The 25,038-nt window shown below is 36.5% G+C and overlaps 1 protein-coding gene across 1 annotated transcript in view; it reads left to right on the top strand.

The window, feature by feature from the left end:
* Positions 1-6,128: 6,128 nt before the first annotated feature.
* The window catches only part of LOC310895139 (ATP-dependent translocase ABCB1-like), a 47,533-nt gene continuing 28,623 nt past the window's right edge, over positions 6,129-25,038 (top strand). The window contains exons 1-11 of the mRNA XM_083826019.1: positions 6,129-6,413; positions 6,750-6,848; positions 8,178-8,232; positions 11,000-11,147; positions 12,477-12,570; positions 14,409-14,600; positions 14,937-15,108; positions 16,009-16,133; positions 19,323-19,494; positions 21,040-21,153; positions 22,486-22,596. Coding sequence (XP_083682145.1) covers positions 6,757-6,848; positions 8,178-8,232; positions 11,000-11,147; positions 12,477-12,570; positions 14,409-14,600; positions 14,937-15,108; positions 16,009-16,133; positions 19,323-19,494; positions 21,040-21,153; positions 22,486-22,596 — 1,275 coding nt within the window. The 5' untranslated portion in view covers positions 6,129-6,413; positions 6,750-6,756. The remainder of the gene's footprint in view (positions 6,414-6,749; positions 6,849-8,177; positions 8,233-10,999; positions 11,148-12,476; positions 12,571-14,408; positions 14,601-14,936; positions 15,109-16,008; positions 16,134-19,322; positions 19,495-21,039; positions 21,154-22,485; positions 22,597-25,038) is intronic.

Here is a 25,038-nt window from a genome sequence, read left to right on the forward strand (position 1 = left end):
GCAGAACAGACAAGGACAGCTATCTTTAGAAATCTCTGCTGTCACAAAGTGAGTACATTTCCTTTTATCTTATCTTTGTATGCTTATTCCTATGTACGCTTCATTCTAGTTGTTAGCTGTACTCCATTCACTAAGGAGGTTGGTATTGTAATACTGTTGCTGTAGAGGAGTAAGACGGAACTGCATCCAACTAAAATGGAACATTCATGCCTAAGCTAATTTCTCTAAGCAAGCCACCTTTCTGCATGTTTAACAAAGGTCTGGTCAACGTAGCCCAGGGCACAGTTCATCCCATTCTGGAGCTGCTGTCACTGGCAGGCCAGATCAACAAATCTGCTTCTCTTCATATAAAAGGATATGAACATGATTATCATAATTACACTGCCATAGCTTAGAGAAAATGAGTCACATCTTGAATGACTACTGTATTAAAATAGACTTCTTAGATTCTGCACTACATTATGTTTCATAAAAGTAGATCTGTAAACCCTGACTCCAGCTTTGTATTCCCCAAAGACAGAGTCATTTTTTACAGAAATACTAGAAATTGCATGGGGCTGTTTTAAAATGCCCAAGTTTTTAAAGTCATTGATGTTTTTTGATAACTTAAAATTAAAGACCATGTATCCATATATAATGTGCTTATAATCTGTGTTTTCATAGATTCACTTTAAGTGTTTATGGGTAGAAATTATATCATCATTCATTTGGTTAGTAAAGGAGAAAAATGTGTTAAATATGTTTTTAATACATCAAACATTTGTTCTGATATCATTGTTCTTACATCATTCAAGAGGAAAGTTTTCCTTCCATGTGACTCTGATTTGGTTCTTACATAAATCACTTGTGAAAACAGGGTAAGAGAATAACAAGATTAATGTGTAATCTAAGAAAAAAATAAGTTCAGAATATATAAAATGTTAAAATAAAGCAATGTTGAGGGAGAGACAATGGAGATATGTCTGACATAGTAACTCCTAGATCCCTCCTACTTTTCAAATGTCCGTAATAAGGTCAGCTTTGTTTATAGCAATATATATGCAAACATATATAATATCAAGGCAGAACTGAGAAAGGATTAAGCTAAGGATAGGTGTGAGGTAACTAAGAGGTCAGTTTTACCTACTGTCTATTTTCTGCTGGGACTCTGAGAGGCTAGTTTGGTCAACGACAATGTTGTGCTTTTTTCTTTCTAGGCACTCTTGCCTTTCTCCAATATGATTTTTTTCTGACCTTCACTTGTACTTATATCACATCTTTTAAAGCTTTTGTTTTGGATTAACCAGTGTGTTTGTTGTACAAATTCTTACATCATTCCTTGACATACCATACTTCATAGTGATGCACAACATGTAATAACACGTCATTTTCCTGTTGTCCAAAAAAAAAAATAAATTTATGTGCACTTACAAAGGGCCTGGTAAAAGAATGCATTATGGAACTACAGCATGCTTCTCCAACCACAAACTAAACTCAAAATTTCTGTTGGGTAGCTCTACAGATAATTTATCTCTATGTGTGTGTCTATTCTTCAATGTAATAGAAGAGTAATTACAGATGAAAGTTACTAACATATCTGCCACATCAGAAACAACTTGTCATGTATGTTTGATCTGATAGTTCAGGATGCTAATATTTCAAGGTTTATCTTGTTAAGGTTAGATTCAGTAAAACATACAATAATCTAGTTTTGCAGACGTTTATAATTTCATTTTCTGCAGTTTCCTCATGATCTTGATAAATCATTAGCAACTTAGTTGCTCACCTGGTTGTGATTTGAAAACATTTAAGATTTTTTCCCTTGAAGGTATGATTATATCTTCTAACTCTCATTCTTCCGTTCTTATCTATGAGACTTAAGTTGTTAGAGAAAAAGCATGTGCTTTCTATCTAAGAATCTTTAATTTATAAAGAATTTCTAGAAGATCATTCAAAATTTCTCTTGAATTCCTCATGAGAAAAAGGAAAGATAGGAGGAATTTCTGTGTCTGAACTTTCACACCAGCTTCCTTTGAGTTCATGATGGAAGGTGTAAATTTTATTATCACCAAAACTATTAATCAGTTTTTCTCTCTGTAGCCATGTCTTTAATTTGCCACATGATGGCCTTATTTGCTCAGCCAATAGCTAAGCTAAATCACATTTTCTTTTAGATTGTCTTTTTCTTTTCTTCTTCACAAATGTTTTGTTCAACTCAATACCGTCAGTGTTCGTACTGAACCCAAAGAACAATATTTTTATGAGCTTTTGCTTATTGTCTAGGATTCCCACTCTCTTTTCTGCCCAAAGGAATAGTATCAATTTATAGTCCTGGCAGCATTACTACCACATCTGCTAAAGTCGGTGTTCTTAAGACCTAGGACAGTGTTAAACTAAGGCATTAAACTAGACATTTAACTGTTCTTCCTAGCTTGTAAGCAGTCCTACTGAAGGTAATCAATGGTAGATAATGTTTATCTGAACTATTATTAGAGGTGAAGACCTTTCATTTAGTTCTTTCTAATTTAATCTTATTTGTCACAAAATATGCTAAAATAAAAAGGTTACAGAAAAGTCTTCCCATATATTAAAAATATTTCTGAGTATTACAGGAACAAAGAGGTTTTCTTCTATCTATCTATCTATCTATCTATTTATTTATTTATTTATTGTAAAATGGTTGGAGTTAAGCTGCAATATCCTTTGCAATATTGGGCGAGTCTTTTAGGCCAGAATAACAAAGGCCTGTTAGACAACGTGCTTCTTTTGCTGACATAGTATGCACCTAAACATGCTTACAGTATATGAATAACTTCAAGCATCAGACCTTAGCCTATTTCTGTCATTGTCTGTCTACTACAAAAGTTGACTAAGAAATTTCAGATGAACAAAATGTGAATCTTGGCCTCTGATGAGGCCAAGGCAGTACCTTTAGCCTTGCTAATTTGATTTGAGATATAGAGTTTGAGCGCCATTTTTGAGTGAATTATTTCTTTATAATTCTACATTGACTTTCAGGCAGACTATACTTTTTAAAGAAGAGGTATAGAAAGGTACAAAATAGTGTATATTAATAAAATGCTAAAGTTACATTAAAGGGAAACTTTACACCTGTAAGATAATAGTCATTTATAGGCATTTTAATATGACAAAACACTTTTTTATTGTGAGGGAGGTTGAGCATTGGAAGAGATTACTCAGAAAGGCTGTAGATCATCCATTCCTTTAGATAGGCAAAGCAAGACTAGACATGGTCCTAAGCAGCCGGCTGTACCTGACTCTCCTTGCGCAAAGGTTTGGACTAGATGATCTCCAGAGGTACCTTCCAACCTCTGCCATTTTGTGAGTCTATACAGGAAAAGTCACAGTCAACCATCCAACTAATTAAACTAATTAAACTAATCCATTCTATACGGTAGCTTCCAGTATATCAAAACAATTCAACGCATCACAAGAAGAAAATAGTCATTAAAATAATGCTTGAAAATCCTTTTCTAAACTTTTGTCCAAAAATATCCCAAACTTCAAATACAATTGGAATATTACAAAAGGATTATGTTAAAAATACTTTACTACCTCTTAGATTAATGTACTTGGAGCAGATCTAGTTTAACCACTGTTCTTCATTTAAGATTATGTTAATTGATCCACTGAAAGTTATTATTCAATTTACCATAGTACTGTAATACAAAAGATACAAATATTTTATATCCTAACCATGCTTTAAAAATATACTTATTTCATATTTTAATAAAGGAATACAATGTGTTCACTGATTCAGAAGGATATTTGATTTTCTTCATATTTGTAGGACTAAAAACTATTTACACCAAAAAAAAATGTACTGGTTCTCCACAAAAAAAAAAAAAAAAAAGAGTGAAATTACCCATGAAGTGGTATAAATTAGTGATTTAGGTAAAAAAAGGTCCTTTCTGTTTAATTTCTTTTACCATTAGGCAATTCAGTACCAGAATGTAGAGGCTAACTTATAATTTCCTACATTAGCAATTTGGTTTGAACCAGTAATGTGGTTGCGAAGTGAATTCTTTGGTTATCTCAATTTATTGTGTGTTGGTCCCATTCTGAAACCTTGTGCCACGTGTAAACTTGATTCCTTTCAAAGGAAACATCATCAGGGACTCTGCTTGATAATTGCTCCACGGTTAAATGGAGATAATAGATTCCAGACCAGTGTGTGGTCTGTGCTACTGCAAGGTCCCACAGATATGCCAGTAAAAGTCTCTTAAACAGAATTCCCAAGAAACATTGCAGATGTTACTGTGCTGTACATAGAGCCAGGTGTTAAATGTGCCTTCCTACTTGCCATTCACAGCTAGTCCTCACCTGACACCTTGCTGCTCTTTCTTCATTCCTTCAAATGTCTCCTGGTTTCAAATTTTCTTTACCTGCCCATCTTGTGTTGCCTTTTCTCCACCCACTGACTGCTTATTATTAGTAGTAGGAGTTTTATTTATTTATTATTTGGTGGGCTTTTTCCACTTTTTTTCTGCTTCATGTACCTACTTCCACCGTGTTGACAGTTTCCATTTCTCTAGAAGTTTAGAGAGAAGCAGCCCAGAACCATTTGGAAATCACATTCCTAGTGAATTGGCACCATGAAAGGACCACGAGTTTCTCAAGTGGTGAGATAAACCACTGTCTGTATCTTGAGGTTGCACACATGCTGCTTCTATCAGATCACTAATGAGCAATGTCATGAAAAAATTAAGAAAGTGAAGAGGGTGTCATTGGAGACCAGAGATAGCAATGGCACTTGGAGGGAGGGGCAGCAGCTGTATGCTACTACAAAGACCTCAATGACCTTTTTGTGAAGTACTGCACCATTTCCCCAGCAGGTTTCTTAGATATCATTGGGTCCTGCCTTGGAGAACCTAGAAAGAAGCACAGGCCTTCCAAAACTGCTCCAGAGCCTTGCCCCCAGATATTGCAGAAGGCACATGCAACAGCACATGAAGACAGAGATGCTCCTTTCAGCTTCTAGCTAGCTGCAAAGCACAGGTGCCTTGGCAATCCCCACATGCACGTCATTTCAGCCCAGGTAAGCAAGCTGCTGAGGTGTGTCTCCACACGCCTGTATAGCACGTGTCAGAGAGCACACGGTGCTTCTGGTAGAATTACAGCATTGGGCTCAGCGTTGTGGAGAGGTGATGGGCATCACCAGGCTGAGTGTGAGGTGTAAGAGAAATCTTTTGTGTAGCAGTTTCATGAACTCGCCCACCCAGCTCTCAAGCAGCACAAGTGCCTCAGGCCATGTGATGCACGTGTACAACATGCCATGCAAACACTGGGCTTCTGCACTAGGGATCACGCACAGCTATGGGGCCATTTCCTTCCCCTGAATGTAATGGGCAATTACACCCCATCGGCAATACCTGCATAGACAGTAATACTGTGGATGTTAACCCTGCCCCATAACAGAAATAAAAGCAATACAAGGTAATTAACAGCTACAGTAATGGGTAGTCACGGTGTATTGGGTTTGCAAGGCAAGGTTGTGGTAGTGGAGGTAGCTTCTGTGAGAACTGGCCGAGGCTGCCCCATGAAGGACACAGCTGAGTCCCTCAGCCACACTGGTGGTGCCTCTGGGAAAACATAGTTAAGAAAGAAGAAAAAGCTACACAGGCAGGATGGAGTGATTTTTTAAGCTCTTCTATCCCTTCTCAACTACCACTATCAAACTTTCGGAAGACAACACTGATTTTCTAGATATAAACATGATCTTCCATAAAACTTTGAGGTGAGCAAAATCGAGAGGTAAAATATAACCTGGTTTATATCATATTATAAAACTTTTGTGCATTATTTATTGCCTGTCATAAGAGTAGGACTAAAGAGTCATATGAGCATTTTTTATTAAGGAAAGCATATGATTTTCTGCAAATTCCATCTTCTTGGCTCAGGATAGCAAGATATAACTGGTATCCTCAGAGTCCCATTCAGTTTGATCACAGAGGGCTGAACAGTAATACCAAAAGCACCTCCCCTCAAAGTGTGTAAGGTAGGATTTGGTGCCCAATGTGATGCCCAGTCTGCTCCAGGAAATGTGCTTCTCCACAGTCAGCCTGATTACTTGGGCGCCTTAGAAGAAATGATTAACACATTAACACAGAGACTTCTTTGGAGGGATTTAAGAGGAGACTTCCTGAGATGCTTTCAGGAGTGACAATGATACAACAGGCTTTTCAAAGTCATTCATTGTAGAGCATTCTATTTCTGGAGCCAGGTGTGCATGTATTCCCTTGCAGACTCCAAGGGTGCTGCGAAAGGCTGGCATGCACCAGTTATGGAAAGCTTTTCCTCACTACAATTTAACACGGAATGAGCAAAGTCCAACCTCAGTGCACAGTCCTAACCAAGCTAGTCCTACTGACTGCTGAATAACCTTCCAGAACAGATTAAGATCTGCTCTCCTGGTAAGTCAGTGCATTTATTTTGTCTGAGACAGATTATCAATGTCCAATAGTGAATATTTAAAAAATGAGCAAAAAAATCCAGTGACATTTCATTCTACTTTAAAGTGCATTTTACTGTTTATTGTATATTATGGAAAACTGCAGAAACTTACATGCTTTGAAATGAGATACTCCCAAGGATTATGCAGAGGACATCACTGGGGTCCTGCCTAAAATCTGAAGACAGGCTAGTTTCAAATAGCACATTAGGATATAGGTTTTCAGTTTATTTGATTTACATTCTCCCTAATAAATATTACTGGTAGTTTTTCCTGAGATGCTTTGTTTTTTATACAGATTTAAAATGGGTTCTGAAGATGAAACAAAGCCTTACATAAACAGAAGGGATGATAATATTGCTGTATCATATCAGGATTATGGATCTGAATGTAAATGGTAAGTATAGCAGTTGTTTTCAAAATATTCTACTAATGTTTTACCTTTACATGCATAGGCTTAAATTTTATTGATAAAAAACACAAGTATGATCACAGTTTTCCTTCTTTGGAAGTCTTTGATATCCATTGTTCTTTTTAGAGAATGTAGATAAACATAGACATAAAAATACATCAGTATCTATATCTAAATGTAGATAAATAAATCTAACTATATCTAAATATAGGTAAATTGTTAATAGGTAAATCCAGCTGAATCCATGAGGTCATGAGAAGTCTGAGGAGTAGAAAGCTTTGCTTCTACATTGATGTTATAAATAAAATTTTAAATTGGGGTTATTGAAAATTTGTCTGCTTCTTTTGCAAAAAAAAATAGTGGCAGCAGTACCTATTCTGTTTCATTGAAAGGCTGAGCAAAAATACAAATAGAACTGAAGTTAATTTAATTAAAGGACAGTTCAGTTGCATGCTTCTCCAAGGTCTCTGAAATTAGTGTAACTTTTTACTAGAATCTGGGTCCAAATTGGGTCAGATGTCCTGCATGCTCTCCCCTCTATCCCATTCATTCATTTCAAAAAAGACATGGGTCATGGTGGAAAATAGATTCCATGATTTAAAGACCTGCATAGTAATTTACTGTTTCCCATGTTATGCAGTGAAAGACACTTAATTCCCATGTACCTTATAGGGGAAGGTTTAGGGTGTTTTGTGTGGGACTTCCAGCCACCAGAAACGGACTTGCGAGTGTGGTAGAACTGGAAAGAGTGACTCATCCCAACTGGATTGTTAAGAGTCCATAAAACAGTTGACTGTCACAGTGCTTCATATCCTTTAAAATAACTTGCACCAATGACAGCAGAAGATAAACTAGTATTTGATCTGACATTGAACTTTGTAGAGTCAGGAAAATCCCCATTGCAAAACAAGGGAAAGAGTTTGACATTTTATTTACATCCTTAAAATAAGTTGTATGAGCTATGTTTTATTTGGAGAACACAGGCTGTTTGGAGGGGAAACTCAGTTTATTTAGATAAGAGCATTCTCATGCCTCCTTTCTAATGGTTTCTAGGTCAAAGACATTTTAAAGCTCATCATCAAGCCCATCAATAGACACTGTATTAGTACAATACCAAACCTGAAGTCTTCTTGAAAAGTTTTTGACAACGTTCAGAGAAAAGTACTGAGAAAATATTGAAATTTCTTTACATTCCTCTATCTCCCTCCATACTTCTGAGCACAATTAAGAGACAATGGTTGTAGTAGTATTCATGAGGTTTGCTTTGATGTTTTCAGTGCTCTTCCTACTTAAAATACAATCATGATTTTTTAGCAGCGAGGACGAGAAGAAACCTGAGAAACTGAATATGGTCAGTCCGTTAACACTGGTAAGTTTCATGTTGTATGTTTACTTATTCCAGTCTACCATAACATTTAAAATTTGTTATTTTTGTATGTGTGTTTCTACTCATGTTGCAGAGCTATACTAAACAACATACATCTTGAAGAAAAAGCATACACAGGAGATGGAGTAAGCTGGCTTAAATCCTCTCAATGCTGAAAATTTTTACTATCAAACCTACAAGCAACATATGCTGACACAGTGGTATTTGCAGATAAATGGGGAGGGGTTGTAACATAGACCTGAAATGTGATGAGTTGGAGACAGAGAAAAAAAAGGAAAGCTCCCAGCATAAGGGTGCACATGCCAGAAAAAATATCTCCAAAACTTCTGTAATAAACTGGCATAGCTGTTTAATGGAATACTTTTTTAAAGAAATTTTCAGAAACAAGGAAATCTTAGCTTCCATTTTCAAGTCACTCTTTTTGCAGTTGATTCTAACTTATCAGTATTATACTAATTACTAACAAGTCTTTTCTCAGCCACTTCCCGCCCCCCCCCCCAAATCTACATTTATATTCAGCAAGCAACAGCAGATTTTATGATACAATTGCATTCATTTTTAAACAGGTGATTCAGAAGCATACAGTTTTAATTTCTGTAATCTTTTCTTTTATATGCAGGCCACAGTGTTTTTGCATTTTATGTAGTTAGAACAATCATAGGCAAATTCAGTCTTGAAGGGACCTCAGGAAGTCATCTGGCCCAATGTCATTCTCCAAGACAGTCTTAACATCAAAGAGCAGGTTGATCAAGGTCTTGTCCAGGCAACTTTGGAAAATCTCCAGCAATTGCAATACCACAGCCTCTCTAGACACCTGTTCCAATCAGGTTCTCAGCTTGACCACAATCATTTGAAAAAGTTTTCATTACATACCATAAGAATTTCTATTATTACAGCTTTCCTTAGAAAATTATTACCTGCCTTCTTGAAAACTTCAAATGAAAATGCACATGAGTTGTTTGAATTAGCTTGGAAATGAAGTGACAGGGCAACACCTGCAGTACTTCACTCTCACTAATAACAGCAATAAGATTTAACAGGCTAACTCAATTTCATTGTTAGCTTAACTACTAGTAGACTTAGGATTTATTCAGTATTAAGTGAGATTTGCATCTAGCAGAATCTGAGGTAGATTTAAGGAAGAAATCTTTCTTTTGTAAGCAGAATGATTTCCCAAGTCCCTCAAATGCCTGTGGAAAACTACTTCCTGAAGGATAATACCAGCATTTAAAGCAACATTTCTGTCCACAGAGGAAGCAAGAGAAAACTACATTTGTAAGATACTGGAGTGATGACAATGAGCACCGCACTCTCTGCATTCCCAGGGCTAGCAATGCATTCAGCAGGGATGCCATCTTTCCCCACATTTTCTGAAAACCTGCAGGAAACTATTGGTAAAAATTCACGCATAGGAGAAAAACAAAACAAAACACGCTGGTAATTCCTGCATCTCCTCAGAGAAGCACTAATCTGCTCTGTCTCACCTGAAGGACAAGGGCAGCTCAATTCAGTCAACCACTGCAGCAAAAACCTCCTTCAAAGAGCACCCAGCCAAAGGTGCACCCTGTGGACCTTGCCTATACACCAAAGAGCACTGCTTAAGTTAAGGGATTATTTCACAGCCATATCTTTTCAGACCATCACTACAGGTTGGGGGAGGAAAAAGCTTCGATCCTCTTCTTCTTCTTGGTTTGGGTACCACTGGGAATCACATCTGCTGCCTGGTCAGAGCACTCGTGCCTATTTTCTGGCAGCAGGGCCAGGCATAACACAAGCAAGCATCTCCCAGCAGTATTCCAGGCTGGCATACTGGAGTACCACTTAAGAGCTGTAAGATGCTGAACACATTCTCTCTTCTACGCAGTTACAGTTTTACTCGAGGATTCATAAATATACAAGATATTCTTGCATATTTTTCTTTCTCTTCTTCCTCATTTGGAGTATGGGGACAGGAACAAGGTGCTATATGTTCGCTGCTCTGAGCTAGCCCTTCCTAAAAGCCACCCTCCCAGGGTGTGAGAGGTCTCCCACAAGAAGGCTGAGCTGTCTCGCAGCTGTCATAGACTGAGAGCCTGTCTAGAGTTTATTCTGGTGACATGATAGCCCACGGCTCCTACCTCTATGCAGGTCCAGTAACTGAATTTAAGAAACTTTTTTGCTTCAGCATATGACTAAAACCCATTTTCCATTTGCATGCATCTATGCAATATGAGTGATAAAATTTTTACTCTTCTTAGGACACAAACATATTTACAGTTTTAATGGCTACTCTTTCACGAGAAGTATTAATAAAAATAAAATGGAAACACTGAAGTACATATCATTTTTATACAGCTTCAGATATATTTGCCTTGCAATTCCTTACAGTGAGACACTAGCCCCAAATGTGGGGATGGATACTATAAAGTTATATGTATTATTATAAACATTGTATTCTTAAATTTTATTTTGTTAATTTCAGCTATAGTTATCAATTTAAATTCCAGCTGGAAGTAGTTAAACTGAATGAAAAACTTGTTTAAACATATTTTCAATATTTTATTATTATTCATATTTTATGAAAACCATCATTTTATTCTTAGAAAAATTAAGAAGTTACTGGTTTATGCTATGTTTTTATTATCTTATGTATTAAACTTATTCTTTTACATTTTACAGCTTCTTTCTGCATTGTTAACACTATGTTGTCACTCTCATGCATTTGCTGCAATTAGAGAAGTTTATAGCACAGTTCTTTTTCCACTTTCAGTTTCGATACTCTGACTGGTGGGACAAATTGCTCATGGTGCTGGGCACTACCATGGCAATACTCCATGGAGCAGGACTCCCCGTTATGATGATCATCTTTGGTGACATGACAGATAGTTTTATTACTTCAGAAAACATGACTTATCCAGGTAAAAACTGCTAGCTGGTGTTGGTGAAATATGGCTTTTATACAACAATAAGCAAGGTATATTTGGGAAAAAGAAAGGACAGACTAGCAGCTCACCTCAGGCTGTTGAGGTTTCCCAGGAAAGACGTTTGCCTGTATCCTGTGGGTCAGATGCATCACTGGATCACTTCCTACTGTGAGAATCAACAGGGCTGTAATTTTGACCAGTTCCACACTTCCTCCAACCAGTTTTCTGTGCTGTTACACACAGTCTGCTAATTAACTGCTATATCAGTTTTAAAGGAAAGACTTTGAAGTATTACAGTTGGAGTTAAGGAATTTAATAAATGGATGAAAGACTAATGGTAAAAGAAAAAGAGAAGGCAGAAAATGTGTAATGCTATGCTTTGAAATCAGAAGCAGTTCTTGAAGAAATCTAAATATGTAAGATAAAATATGTAATAAAGGCCTTGTTAACAACAACAACAAAAAAAAAAATCAGATGCAGTAAATATATAACCCAGCACAGAAGTTATTAGATAGTTCAATATTTATTAACTGCTGTGTTTGTTTATAAGAATGTTAGGAGCATCCAAGAGACTGATTATACGTCCATTTACTTGATCAAAACAATCACTTTCTTAGTGTAGAGCCAAACCAAAAGAAGGTACATTTATTCTGAGATTGAAGTGCCAAATGCATATTGCAGAACTGCATGTCCTGATTAGCTTCACATGTAGACAATCCATTATACAAGTTAATTACATCTTTAACCTCTGGCAACAAGAATTAATTAAAAAAAAAAAAAAAGAAAAAGAAAAAGAAAAAAGCTTACCCTAGACAATTGGAAGTGCCTCATTCCATATTCATTATTTTTCTGAATGTTAGTTATTTATGAACCTACATTTGTAAAGTACTTCAGAGCACTACTAAGTAAGGTGAGCTTTATGGATCCAGTGTAATGTTTTTAAAAGTGTTCTTAAAATCAGTACATATTCAAGAGAAAATGCTGTTTTTCAAATGTGAAATTTAGGCTAGTGTACAGTAGCTGAATTTAGCTAGGGTTTTGGTGTGTTGTTGTTGTTGTTTTGTTTGTTTGTTTTTGTTTTGTTTTGATTTGATTTTTTTCTCTGTTTGTAATGTTTGTGGGAGAATTTTCACTTCTGGCTTCAGAAAATACTTTGTAATGTGCTGAATATCTTAAACTTCTGTAAACATAATCAGGTGCTAGGTAGCTGACAGCTCTTAATCTTCATTCAGCATTGTGACGATAGGATTTTACAGAAGGAAATTATTATCATGTCTTTTAATAAAAATAACTAATATGCTTTTCTCTTTTTTTTTTCTGCAGAAAATTTTTCTTTATTGAACCATATGTCAGTCAATTTTTCTACAGAATTTTTTTCTTATGCTCTGCTTGGAGAGTTGGAGGATGAATTGACCAGGTAATAGTAAAGTTTTCATTCACTTTGCGGCTATCAGATAGAAGACAACAAACTTGAAATTGGTAAAAGAAATACTTTTTATATAATGCCCAATAAATATGCAGAGCTCATAACACAAAAATATAAATTAGGCCAAGTACTTTGCTCGTGTATTTTTAACGTTTTTTATTGGATAGAATTTAAATAAGGACTGAGATGAAACAGGTGGTCTGAGTAAACTGTCTTATTGGCAAGCTGTTTCATGTTAGTCTCATGTTAGGTGTTTTTCACAGTCTTCTAAGGTGTTAAGCACCAATGATTTGCAAAGAGGGGCCGTAGGACCTCATTGTATCATTCTCTGTGCAATTTCCAGGCTTACAGTTGGGGCGGTTGTGGTCATTACCTTCTCTCTCAGCCCCTATGCCCTACCTCTTCTTTCTTAATTCTTTGCCCTTTTCAGGTTTTCCTTCTGCTTCAGTTTTCTCATTATAAAAAAAAAAAAAAAAAAAAAAAAAAAAAAAAAACGAAAAAAAAACAGCTCCTCTTTATTCATGTCTCTTTCCAAAGGGGGAAAGTAAATCTTGTCTTTTTGTTCAACCTCAAGGAAGGGTGTTTGTTTTAAAAAATCAGCTGTGACAGCCTGCTCCTTGAAGGCAGTACGTAATCACAGACAGTAAATTCTACCCTTGTTGCATAAACAAGAACCCCACTATGTGGGATAAGAATTAGGAATTGTTGATTTAAAAAAAAAAAAAAAAAGGCTAAATTCTGGTACTGGAATCTAAACATAAATATGGCCATATTTGTTATGCAAAAAAGCTGGCAAAATCAAAGAAGTAACTTTCTCAACAATTGTCATTGAACAAATAATTCACAATGTAATATATTTTTATTTTCCATGTAATTTTTACCAATGATATTATGAAATAACCATAATTCATAGGGATTCTGGACCAGAATTAAATTCTCTTGTGTGTTGTCATAAATTACGCATTCAAACAAATGCCAGAATTCTGTTTTTTTTTTCCTCCCAGTTTTGCTGCATTTTGTAGCTTTTTTTATTATGCTGGCAATGATTAAGAACAACATTCAGCACTCATTCAGCTATTTATTAATGTACTAATATTTTTCAGTTTATATATGGTAATATTTTAATTGCAATCACAAATAAAATATCTTTGGCAATCATTTGTAACAAAGTACATAGGATAGCTTTCCTATTTTATTTTATTTTATTTTATTTTATATGTGTGGAGCCTTATTTAGTTTTGATTACATAAATGGTATCTAGACACAAATTTCATTATTTTTCTTTAGAAATGCACACAGATTTTAAAACCAAACTAAAATTTCTCAAATAATATTAAACAAAGCAATTAAACGATAATAGCACACAAACAATTAAAATTCAGTAATGAAGTCAAATCCTGACTTCATTAAATGAAGTGGATATCCCCAACAGTAACTTTTGTTTTTACTTAGCTTAAGCATCTTTAAAATCCCACTGTTAATTTTCATTCATTGTGGGAAGTGTTTTTAAGAGAAAATATGTCATTCTAAGCCTGTTTTTATTATCTTTGTTTTTGTGGACTTTGAGGCATTAATTTTTAAATTAAAATCTGTGTGTTAATTCCTGAAAGCTGTATAATAAATAAGTAGAATATAAAAACTGAAATTTGATTCTGAAAGAACTTAAAAAATATTCATTATACTGAAGAAAGAGAAATAGCAGGTAGTTGTAAGAACCTTCCGTGTTGTTTTGAATGCACGTATAAAGAACTGGATTATAAACTATCTCTAGGAGTCCTGTTTGGAGTAGAATTAATTCAGCTGTAAATCTCCTTTTTGTTTCCTTTCAGATATGCATATTATTATTCTGGAATAGGAGCTTGTGTTCTTTTCGCTGCCTACATTCAAGTTTCATTTTGGACACTAGCTGCTGGCAGGCAAATAAAAAGAATCAGACACGAATTTTTTCATGCTGTAATGAGACAGGAGATTGGGTGGTTTGATGTAAATGATGTGGGCGAACTGAACTCTAGAATTGTTGAGTAAGTATTAAATAACAGTTAGTTGCTAACTGAGTGTTCTAACTATCACAAATCAGTTGTAATACTTTCATCAAAACCATGTTATTTCATCTTATTAAACTTCTCTGTAAACTATACTGTCATTTATATGGATCCTGGGATCATTTTAATGGATCCTGAGAAACAGAGATGTTGGAGAATACTGCTCCAAGCACTCTGTGGCTGCAAACTTGAAGCTATGTTAAACTTCAGGTGTTAGAAACATAAAGAAATACTGACAAAGTGAGCGTATCTAAAGAATTCATGTCTGTGGTTTCCATGCTTTCTTACTCATTTGGATGTCATTTGTTTTTTCAGTGACATCTCCAAGATTAATGAAGGAATAGGGGAAAAAATAGGGATGTTCTTTCAGGCAGTGGCTACGTTTTTTGCTGGATTTATAGTTGGTTTTACAAAAGGCTGGAAATTAACACTTGTGATCCTGGCATTCAGTCCCGTTCTGGGCTTCTCTTCAGCTATCTGGGCAAAGGTAGGCAAAAAGGGTTATTTTTCAATAAACTGGTAGGCTGTAATTTCCATAACTCCACTTGTTATTTGAAAACTTAAACATGTAATCTGGCTCTTCGTGAACTTTGACCTTGCCTACATGCAGAAAGTTGTCTCATGGCACTGGTGGAGTTGAAGAAGTACATTGCCTCCTCCATGGGTACTGCTATACTGCTGTAAACTTTATTTAAGCGTGCCCTCATATGAAAGGGTAAATAAGCAGTACCTTTGCCATCTTCACTGGATCTTCATGACTACTACACCAAGATATCCAAGTACAGTCAGTAAAGATCAAAAAATATACGAATGAGGTAAGATTGCACAGCTGAGGTCACCTCAGGTATGTCCTGGAATGAGCCTCCAGTAAGTCAGGTTTCCTGGGGTAACGGCTGTCTGCAGGCTCTGACCCCAAGGTGAGGAGGTCATTGCCTCTGGGGTTAGAATATGGGCACGGGCAGACACCGCCAGGCAGCCAGCACACCACGACCTCTGCTCCAGATCTCTTTGCCACTTGCTCCACTTCCAATAACTGCCTGAAAACGGCACGAGATGTAAATGCAGACCATTCTGAGAGAGAAATAGACTTCATCTGTAGAACTGTAATTGCCTTTGGCTAGGACCTTCAAAGGGGTATTTAGGGTGTTAAGTACCACCTGGCTATTGATTTACAGTGACACTGGGCAGCCTTGCCTTTAGACCTAAGATGAAAATCACAACTCTATTTAAAATGTGCAATCTTCTATATGTCTTTAAAAATATAATAAAGTAGATAGGAAATCCAGTTTAAAAGAAAAAAAAAAGTATTCAAATAAATCAGAACAATGCTTGTGCTGGTTCTGTTTTTGTTTGAACAGGAAAGTTAAATGATTTTTCTTGCACACAGATAATTTCTGCATTCACTAACAAAGAACTAACTGCATATGCAAAAGCAGGAGCTGTTGCAGAGGAAGTTCTGGCAGCAATTCGAACTGTGGTAGCATTTGGAGGACAGAGGAAAGAAACTGAAAGGTGAGAAAAAAGTTTCAATTTGTTGGCTGTTTTTATAATAGTGTCTGAAGAGGTTTTGATTTTTTGTCTTTGCTGCTGAATTTTATTTTTTCTTTTTTTATTAGTTTCAGAAAGCATCACCAGATATGCAGAGATGCATGCACTCTCTTTCCCAAAAAGCATGTGGTATTTCAGGCTTCATATACCTAGTGAAAACTGAAAGCAAAAAAAAACAGCCATGTGGCAAGAAAAGACAAGTATAACACAAAGGTCACAAGCCAAGGGCATGCACGTGTATTTACTTATATTGTACCACAGAACATCATTCTTGCCATCTTTTTGATCTTTTATCTAAAGTTAATCATCATGACCACAAAAGCTGGCCAGAGTTTTCAGACTCAAAGTTCAGTAACATTTGTATCATTCAGAGAAAACATACACCATCCCTTGCCTCTCCCTTATGTTCCAGCCACCACTGTTTCACAGTCAGGAAGCTAAAGGAAGCTCTTTGGGCATCTATGCCTTGCTTCCCAGTTCACCCCAGCATCCTTCTTTGGTTACCCGGTGCTGTTCATCACCCTTGTAGCTCTCATCTGCTCTTTTTCCTGCTCATCCTTGAAACACTGTTTGTCAGACACTTTCTGCTATGCATCCTGATATATATATCACTTTTTTTTTTCCATCAGCGTAACAGTAGACTAGAGATTACAATGGTGACATGCTTAATGATGACAAAATATTCTACCCTATGACAGTGAGAAAGATCTTTATAAATTAGAAATTAATTCTATCAGACTCACCCATCTTGTACTTGAGATTCTGCATCTCCTAAGCCCATCTCATTCCAGGCTGGTGGCTGCTAAAGCAAACAAGAAATCAATGAGAAAGGAATAAAGAGAATCAGAAAAAAATAACACATTGATGGTGCTCTATGTCCTCTCCTAGTGCTTCTACAACTTTGAGAGAGAGAGAAGGGTAGGCCTTTCCATGTTCTGGAAATCTTATACATAGCGTACCAATGGTGAAAAAAAGCTCATTTCTAATAACTATGGCATTTAGCAAAAACCTAAAATATCTTGAGGTACCCTGAATGTGATGTATGTCTTTCCAGAGTAAGAAGGACCTCCTAAGTTACAGAGACCAGGGTCTGCTACTGTAGTAAACAAATGTATCACCTGTTTCCTCTGCTAATAAGCCTAAAAGGTCCATCCTGAAAGAAGCAGTCTTCTTAACTCTGTTGCTGCAGTCAGGGAAGCTATTCTACCACTTGACTGTTTGAAGGTTGGGCATCCCTCCATCAAAGCATACACGGAATTCCTATCTATGAGTTTGTTTCTGTACCAGCACTGCACTTTTGCTTTCATAGCTCCTTCCCGTGGGTTAACTTTCCTGTATTATTTATAGAAATAAATCATAAAGTCTCTCAGGTGTCATTTTACTAGGCCATCACAGTAAAGTTAATTTGATTTTCCTATACAATATAGGTTTTCCATTTCACTGATCATCTCTATTCTTTAAATTTGTTGTCTTTTACTTTACGGAAGTACAGTTCATCTGCTTCTGTTACCTTTATCTCCCAACATCATGTATCTAATTCTGCAAGATATTCTGATATTCCTTTGTCCTAGTCCTCTCACTTGTCCTCTGCACTGATCCTCTCATTCTTCTACCATCAGGAAATTTTATTTATTGTAAATACTCCTTATCTGTCAAAGCCACTAAAAAGACTAGAAAAAATAAATCCCAAGACCGACTGAAGAACTTATGTTTTTAAATCCCTTGGGTACTACAACTTGCCACTGAACACTATATTCCTTCAAACAATTCCTTACCGTACCATTCTATTATTACAACTACTGTTCAAGTAATAATTTATCCTATGGCTTTAGGATAAATTGGCATTATATGGTATAAATGAAGTCCTGATGGATTAGTTTACTGTGTTCTTCCTCTCTAGGAAAGACAGTCTTAAAGAAAATTAATTGGGTTAATCCTTTGCTTTCATAGCTTATGACAGATTTTATTTTTTATTTTGTTTCACTGTACTTTCTTTTTCATTTATTTATTTATTTATTTATTTATTTTTACAAGCTTTTTATACTGTTTTTGTCCAGGCACCAGCTTGTAATTTCTCAGGTCACTGTTTGCATACCTCAGTCCTGTGGCTTTATCCACAATTTCAACATTAAATCAATCACTAAAAGTCTTTGCTGGACCACTGTTAGGTTTGCCAGTTTATTCAGTACTTTGGAATAAAAAGTGCATCACCATTCTTTTCTTACCATTTTCCTTCCCTGCTTTTGGTACCATACATATTTTTGTTGCTCCCCTCACCCCCCTTTTTTTTCTTACTGAAAGTTGAGACTGAACTACATTTTGGGAGCCATTTCTGGTGCAATTGTCATGTCAATACTTCTAAATTTCCAAGACCCATGAAATGAAAAACCTTTGTTGCAGACATTTTTTGTGTGCGCTCGGCTGTAATTACTTTAACTGATTCAACCTACAATCCTTGATTTTTATCTATATCCAGCTTTATCTTAATAGCCTTGAACTAAGTTCAAAAAAAGAAAAAAAGTCTTTTTATTTGTTCAGTGATTATTTATAAAAGAAACTTGTCAGCTATCACTTCCCAGAGCACACAGGTCATGCAGCTACTACTAGCATTCGATTCTTCAGTTTATATTTACAAAATTGGAGTCTCTCACAGTCATGCACATGTGACTGACTTGTTCTCTCTGTCCAAGTCCAATGTGGAATATCAGATACAAGCACTATCCCAATATCTCCTTTATATTCATTCCCCTGAGAGATTTTGATGTAAATTGATCCTCTTTTCTCCAAATCACCAGTTCTCCTTTCTTTACAGCAGCACTTACTTATGCAACAATATTCCTTGTAATATCAGAAATATTTTCTTGCTATTGCAATATTCCAGAAATCACAGGTTTACAGCTGTTTAGCATTTTGCCACAGCCTTTTACAGTCATCTATGATGTGGTCCAGATTGAGTTGATCAGCTCAACCTGTTACGACATGAAGGACAGTCAATACATTTTCTCCCACTCATAGCAAGGTCTTTCTTAGGATTTGATTACTAAAATATTTTACATAACTTTGACATGTGCTTTGGGGAATTTATGAATATGAATAGAAAAAGAAAGAAGAGTAATTTCTTGTATGCTCTGTTTTTTATGCCTTTTCTTTCAGATACCAAAAAGATTTAGAAGAAGCCAAACGCATTGGTATCAAAAAAGTTATTTCAGCCAATATTTCCATAGGTATTGCTTTCTTTTTGATATATGCATCTTATGCATTGGCCTTCTGGTATGGAACCACTCTGATACTCTCTGATGACTATACAATTGGAAATGTCTTTACGGTAAGTATTCACCAGTAGCTGAACAAGGTTTATGAAGAGTATTGAACTGATTCTGTGTAACCTTATTTAAATTTTGAGTCAGGTTGAAGTTAGGTTTCCAAACTGCATTTTTCACTTTCTCAGAGCTGTTAAAAAATAAAATAAAATAAAAAATATAGCTTTACATATCATGGATTATTTCTGTAAATTGGGTAGCAACATAAATACCACTCACATGAAAGTCCCTTGTTAAAAGCCAGCTTGGATCAATAATAATTAGTTGTTATTTTTGTATTCAGTCCCACTGGGTCTTTGCTAGGAGATTGAGGTTTGACTTCTAGAAGCCTGAGTCCATGCCAGGAGGTTGCAATCAGGAGAGAAAGACCAGGCTTCAGGTACAATTTGTTTTATAACAAATTAAATGCTGTCTTAGTCCCAGTTCGCTGACCTGAAGTCATTGTCTTCACTGATATCAAGGTGGACTTTCTGTTGGAAAGCTTGGAATATGATAACGTGGTTGGAGTTGTAATTCCCGTCGCAGCCTTCCTGCTAACAAGTTAACATCTGTGCTATGTCAGCATCTCTTGAAGCCATCCAGTCCGTTACAGTCAGGTGCCATGTGCTAAAACCTAAGAGCTCATTTCGTTGTTTTCATTTGTGACCAAGTGTGTAAGTCCATTTTGCCCACTTCAGGGCAAAGCCAGGCAGGTGAGTTTGTACTACCAACACCCTGTAGAAAACAGCTGGAAAAGAGCTTTGCTTTCATGCAAGCAGCACCTGACTGAAGAGCAGGGGTTGTTGCTGGTCCTTGCAGAAATCCATACTGACTGTCACTGCCTCTGGGTCACTAGCAACTTGCACTGTAATGCAAGCTTTGTTTAATACTTAGATCTGATTAAGATAAAATGCAAATGGGTATTTATTCCCAACATCTGAAATGAGTGGTACAGTTGCATGTGTTCAGAGAAACAATAAGCACAAAAAACGTCAAACCCAAGGCTGAAAAATTAGAGTGGAAATTAGTCTGTTATTGATGTGGCAAACAATTTTAGTTTCACATGAAGAAGTCTCCAGTTTCCTCAAATATTTGGTTCTGTTCTTGCCAGTAGTACATTGGAGTGGAACATTTTGTCTTTAACTTTTGGGTTAGATTACTCTTGTTTTTATGCCATATGAAGATAGAAAGATTATTTTTTTCTGTGTTTAACCATAGAAGTAATTGCTGGCTAGTTTTTCCTCAGGTGGAATTGTAAATATCTTATTGTCACTCTCAGGAAGAACCCCAGCCATCAGAAACTTACAATAGTCTCTTTATGGGCCAATTGTGAAATGGGGAAATTTTAGACTGATCTTGAAAATTCCTTATTTCCTATAAATGTTTCCTTTTGGTTTAAATGATTGCCACTTGTTTAATTGCAGCTTTGCTTTTAGACTTCTTCGTATTGCACAGCATGCATGAATCTACTTGAAGGAAGGATAGCAAATATTCTTAGATAAATGAAGCTAAGTGAATTCCAGCTGTGTATTATTTTGTTTTTTTGTTTGTATATTTTGTTTTGTTGTTAGGTCTTTTTTTCTATATTACTTGGAGCTTTTGGGGTTGGATCTAGTGCACCAAGCATGGAGGCATTTGCCAATGCAAGAGGAGCTGCCTATGCAATCTTCAGTATTATAGACAATGTGAGTATCTTTGCCATGGCTGTCATTTGAAAATATTGAACATCTGACTTCTTTTCTGAATAGAAAATTATCAAGCCCAAACAATTGTGGATGCAATATCATAACATTTAAAAATTCTACCTAACAGCTTTGGATGCAGGACAAGCATCTAAATACTGTGATGTGAGCCTTTAAATGAGCAAGATGTAAATTTCTGCCTGTTATTTTTTAACCTGGTATTTCAGAAAAACAAGGTAAAGAAGAAAAAGAAATTATATCCATTCTAACTCAAGTAACTAACTGAGATAACAGTGACAAGAGCACCCTGACTGAAAAGGATTAATTTGAACTGTAAGAGTTAATTACCAGATGTCTGGTACATACTTTAGTGGCTGGCAGGGGCTACAGTCATTTTGATGTTAAAGTATCATAGTGACAGCAATGCTATTTTAAAATTAGTCCTGGGTTGTCATATAAATTGAATTTATGCCTTTGCATATTAGTGCAGACATATGCCTGATTCTGAACTGTTCTGTGCTGCATTAAAATTAAATGCATTAAAACCTAGTTCCCTATCCATGTTAATACTGCCACAGCTGCTAACCCCTAGAATCACAGAATATCCTGAGTTGGAAGGGCCCCACAAGGATCACTGAGTCCAACTCCTGGCTCCACACAGGACCACCCAAAACCCAAACCATACATCTGAGAGTGTTGTCCAGATGTTTCTTGTACTCCAACAGGCTCGGTGCTGCGACCATTGGGGAGCCTGTCCCCGTGCCCGACCACCCTCTGGGTGCAGAACCTTTCCCTAACCCCCAGCCTGACCCTCCCCTGTCCCAGCTCCATGCCGTTCCCTCGGGTCCTGTCGCTGTCCCCAGAGAGCAGAGCTCAGCGCCTGCCCCTCCGCTCCCCTCGTGAGGGAGCTGCAGGCCGCCATGAGGCCTCCCCTCAGCCTGCTCTGCTCGGGGCCGAACAAACCAAGGGACCTCAGCCGCTTCTCATACATCTTGCCCTCCAGACCCCTCACCATCTTTATAGCCATCCTTTGGAAACTCTCTAATAGTTTTATGTCCTCCTTATACTGTGGTTCCCAAAACTGTATGCTGTTCTCAAGGTGAGGCCACATGAGCACAGAGTAGAGCAGACAGACTTGCCTGCACTGGCAGCTTCTTGCATTTAAGTAGTTATTTTTGCTCTGCTGCTTTGTAATGAGGCTTGCTATGTATGCCTTGTTGTATGGTAACATTTGACGTCAAAGATTTCACAGCCCTGTATCATGCTAAAATGTCATTAGAAATCTAAACAATGTTTTTGTTGTTTTCCCTTTTCTTGCCATGTTACTCTGCACAGGAACCTCAGATTGACAGTTCATCCAATGCTGGCTATAAACCGGACCATGTTAAGGGGACTTTGGAATTCAAAAATGTTTACTTCAATTATCCTGCTAGGCCAGATATTCAGGTATTACACATGGAAGTGATTCAGATTCCACTTAAGATAACCTGATTGTCTCAGGGAAAACCAGTTGTTATAATTAAGAAAATAAGACTCCTAGAAATAATGGAAACTTTTGTTTTTATCTAGAACCAATATCTGTTTTAGCCAGAATAGTTTAGTTAACTAAAGCACACTAAAAAAAAAAAAAAAAAAAGGGTATGGCTATATGAAATTTGCACTAAAGCTTGGATGCCCTAATAATTCATAACTATAATAATAAATATAATTCATAAATATAATGCAAAACACTCATCATACTAACGCTTAGTTTAACACAGTAAAAATGTAATCGCGGTATACTGATCTTCCAGATTGTTCACACTGTAAGTCTGTTAAAAGTATCTATCTGAGAAATTGGCAGAAGATCTAACACTTTGTTTCTTGCATTTACAATGCAAAAACTGCCCCACCAAAGGAACAGAGAGTTTTGTTTGAGAGCTTTCATTAAGGTATGTCTTGATGTAATTAACTGGGGATAGAAGAGGTCTGAACGATTTCTGAAAATACATTTATTAAGAATGTCTTGGAAAATAAGTCTATTCCAATGTGAAGGAAGTCTGTTTTCACTAATCTCTAAAAAGGGATTCGTTCCCGTCTTGTTCAGGTAGACAGTGAAGACAGAGAAGAACAGAGCTATTTTAGTCAGCTTTGAAAGAAACAAAAAATATTGCAACTTGCCAGTTTCTGAAGAGATCAATTGAAATCATTTGGTACTTATATTAGTTGCCATTAGAATCAATACAAAGACAGTGAAGATAAACATTTTGATACAGAATTCAGTGAGAATAGTAATCTAGTATTAGAGAAGGGCTGGGTTTTTTACTTCTTCCTCTATCTATTCCAGAGGTCACCTTTTTAGAACTTTAATCCTGGGGATGAAGGGTGAAGGACGTTGCACAACAAAGGAAAATGAGAATGATGAACAAACCAGAAGATGCAAGGAAACTTACTGCATTAGTGAAAACACTGTTGCATACAGCCTACTGACTATAGTCTATGAGTGATTATACTGACTATGGTCTAAGAGTGTAGTGCCTAACAGACCTCACTCTGTATTCCTAAACTTGTGCAGATGCATGTGATATCAATGGGTAAGAATTTATCACACTAGATAGCTGCAGGAACCCTTCGCCAAAAAGGGCTTCAAAACTTGCCCAAGGCACTGAGCAGATCTTTGTGTGCAATGACATTGCCAGACTTCTTTTTGTCACAGCTACATTTTAGTTCAAAATTAACAGAATTTCAGCTCTCCCTCTTCTTTTAAATTAAGAACTTCCTCCTGAGGGCTTCCTACTGGATTACTTCTGAGTGAAATAATATGAAACGCTATGCTAAGTATGTGAAAACAAAACTATAAGTTGTTTTTCATTGGTAACTGAAAAAGAACTATCCAAGACAAAAGTTCCCTTTTGTCTCATTACACAGAGGTTTATAGATGTCTCTCCGCCTCTTGAAGTTTTGGAGAAAGCTACAAAAAAAAGCTCCCATAGGCCAACAGCAATGTAAGAGGGAAAGAAAAGCTCTTTTCCTCTACAGCTTCAGTGATTTCTGGCACTTTTGCCACCTCCCTGAGTGAGCACATCTGCATGGAAAGCAGACCATCACTTTTGCAATTGGTGTGAAATGTTGCATTTTGAAGAGAGGAGCAGAAGGAACAATCTCTTCATAGTGCAGTGAAACTCCGCAAACTCCAAGCCATTCCTTCCACAATTTCAAATGCAGTTTTTCCCCTTTCTTATCTAGAGGTCTCTTACAAAATTTTCCAGAATTTCTGATAATCAATATTTTAACCCTATGGCATTATCTACTTCAGAGATCTTTTACAAAATTATTTAACTTCTCCAATACTAGTTCCAATCTCTTGATAATAGGAAAGTTAAGAATTCTGTTGGTGGGAGCTTCTGTCATTTTAAACACCATGTGAACGTATTCAAAACTGAGAAATCACCACTTTGCAGCAAACGTTATGACTGCAGACATATAAGGGTTTTATCAGCATTGCTGGCACTAATAGAACAGCAGTGTCATGCCAAAATAAGAAAGAATTACAGCATTCTTAACTTATAATTATGGTGTTTGGCCATACCCATAGTAACAATATACATTGGGGTGATACCTAACCAGATATAATGCACCAATGGGCTGTTGTTTCATGTATGCAGATAGAGCGATTTTTATATTTTTTATTTTCTTGAAATGAGTTATAATACAGGAATTTCAGGGCAGATACCGAACCTGACAAAAAAAAAATATATATACAATACTGGGTTCACACAAATGCCCTATATTGTACTTCTTCTTTTAGCTTTCATGATAAATGTTCTTGGAAGAGTAATGACTTGATAAATAAGGGTGCTACTAAATACACAAAGATGTAACAAATATATTGACGTATCAGTACAATAA

This window comes from Anser anser, assembly GCF_964211835.1.
Source record: "Anser anser genome assembly, chromosome: 2".
Lineage (NCBI taxonomy): Eukaryota > Metazoa > Chordata > Aves > Anseriformes > Anatidae > Anser > Anser anser.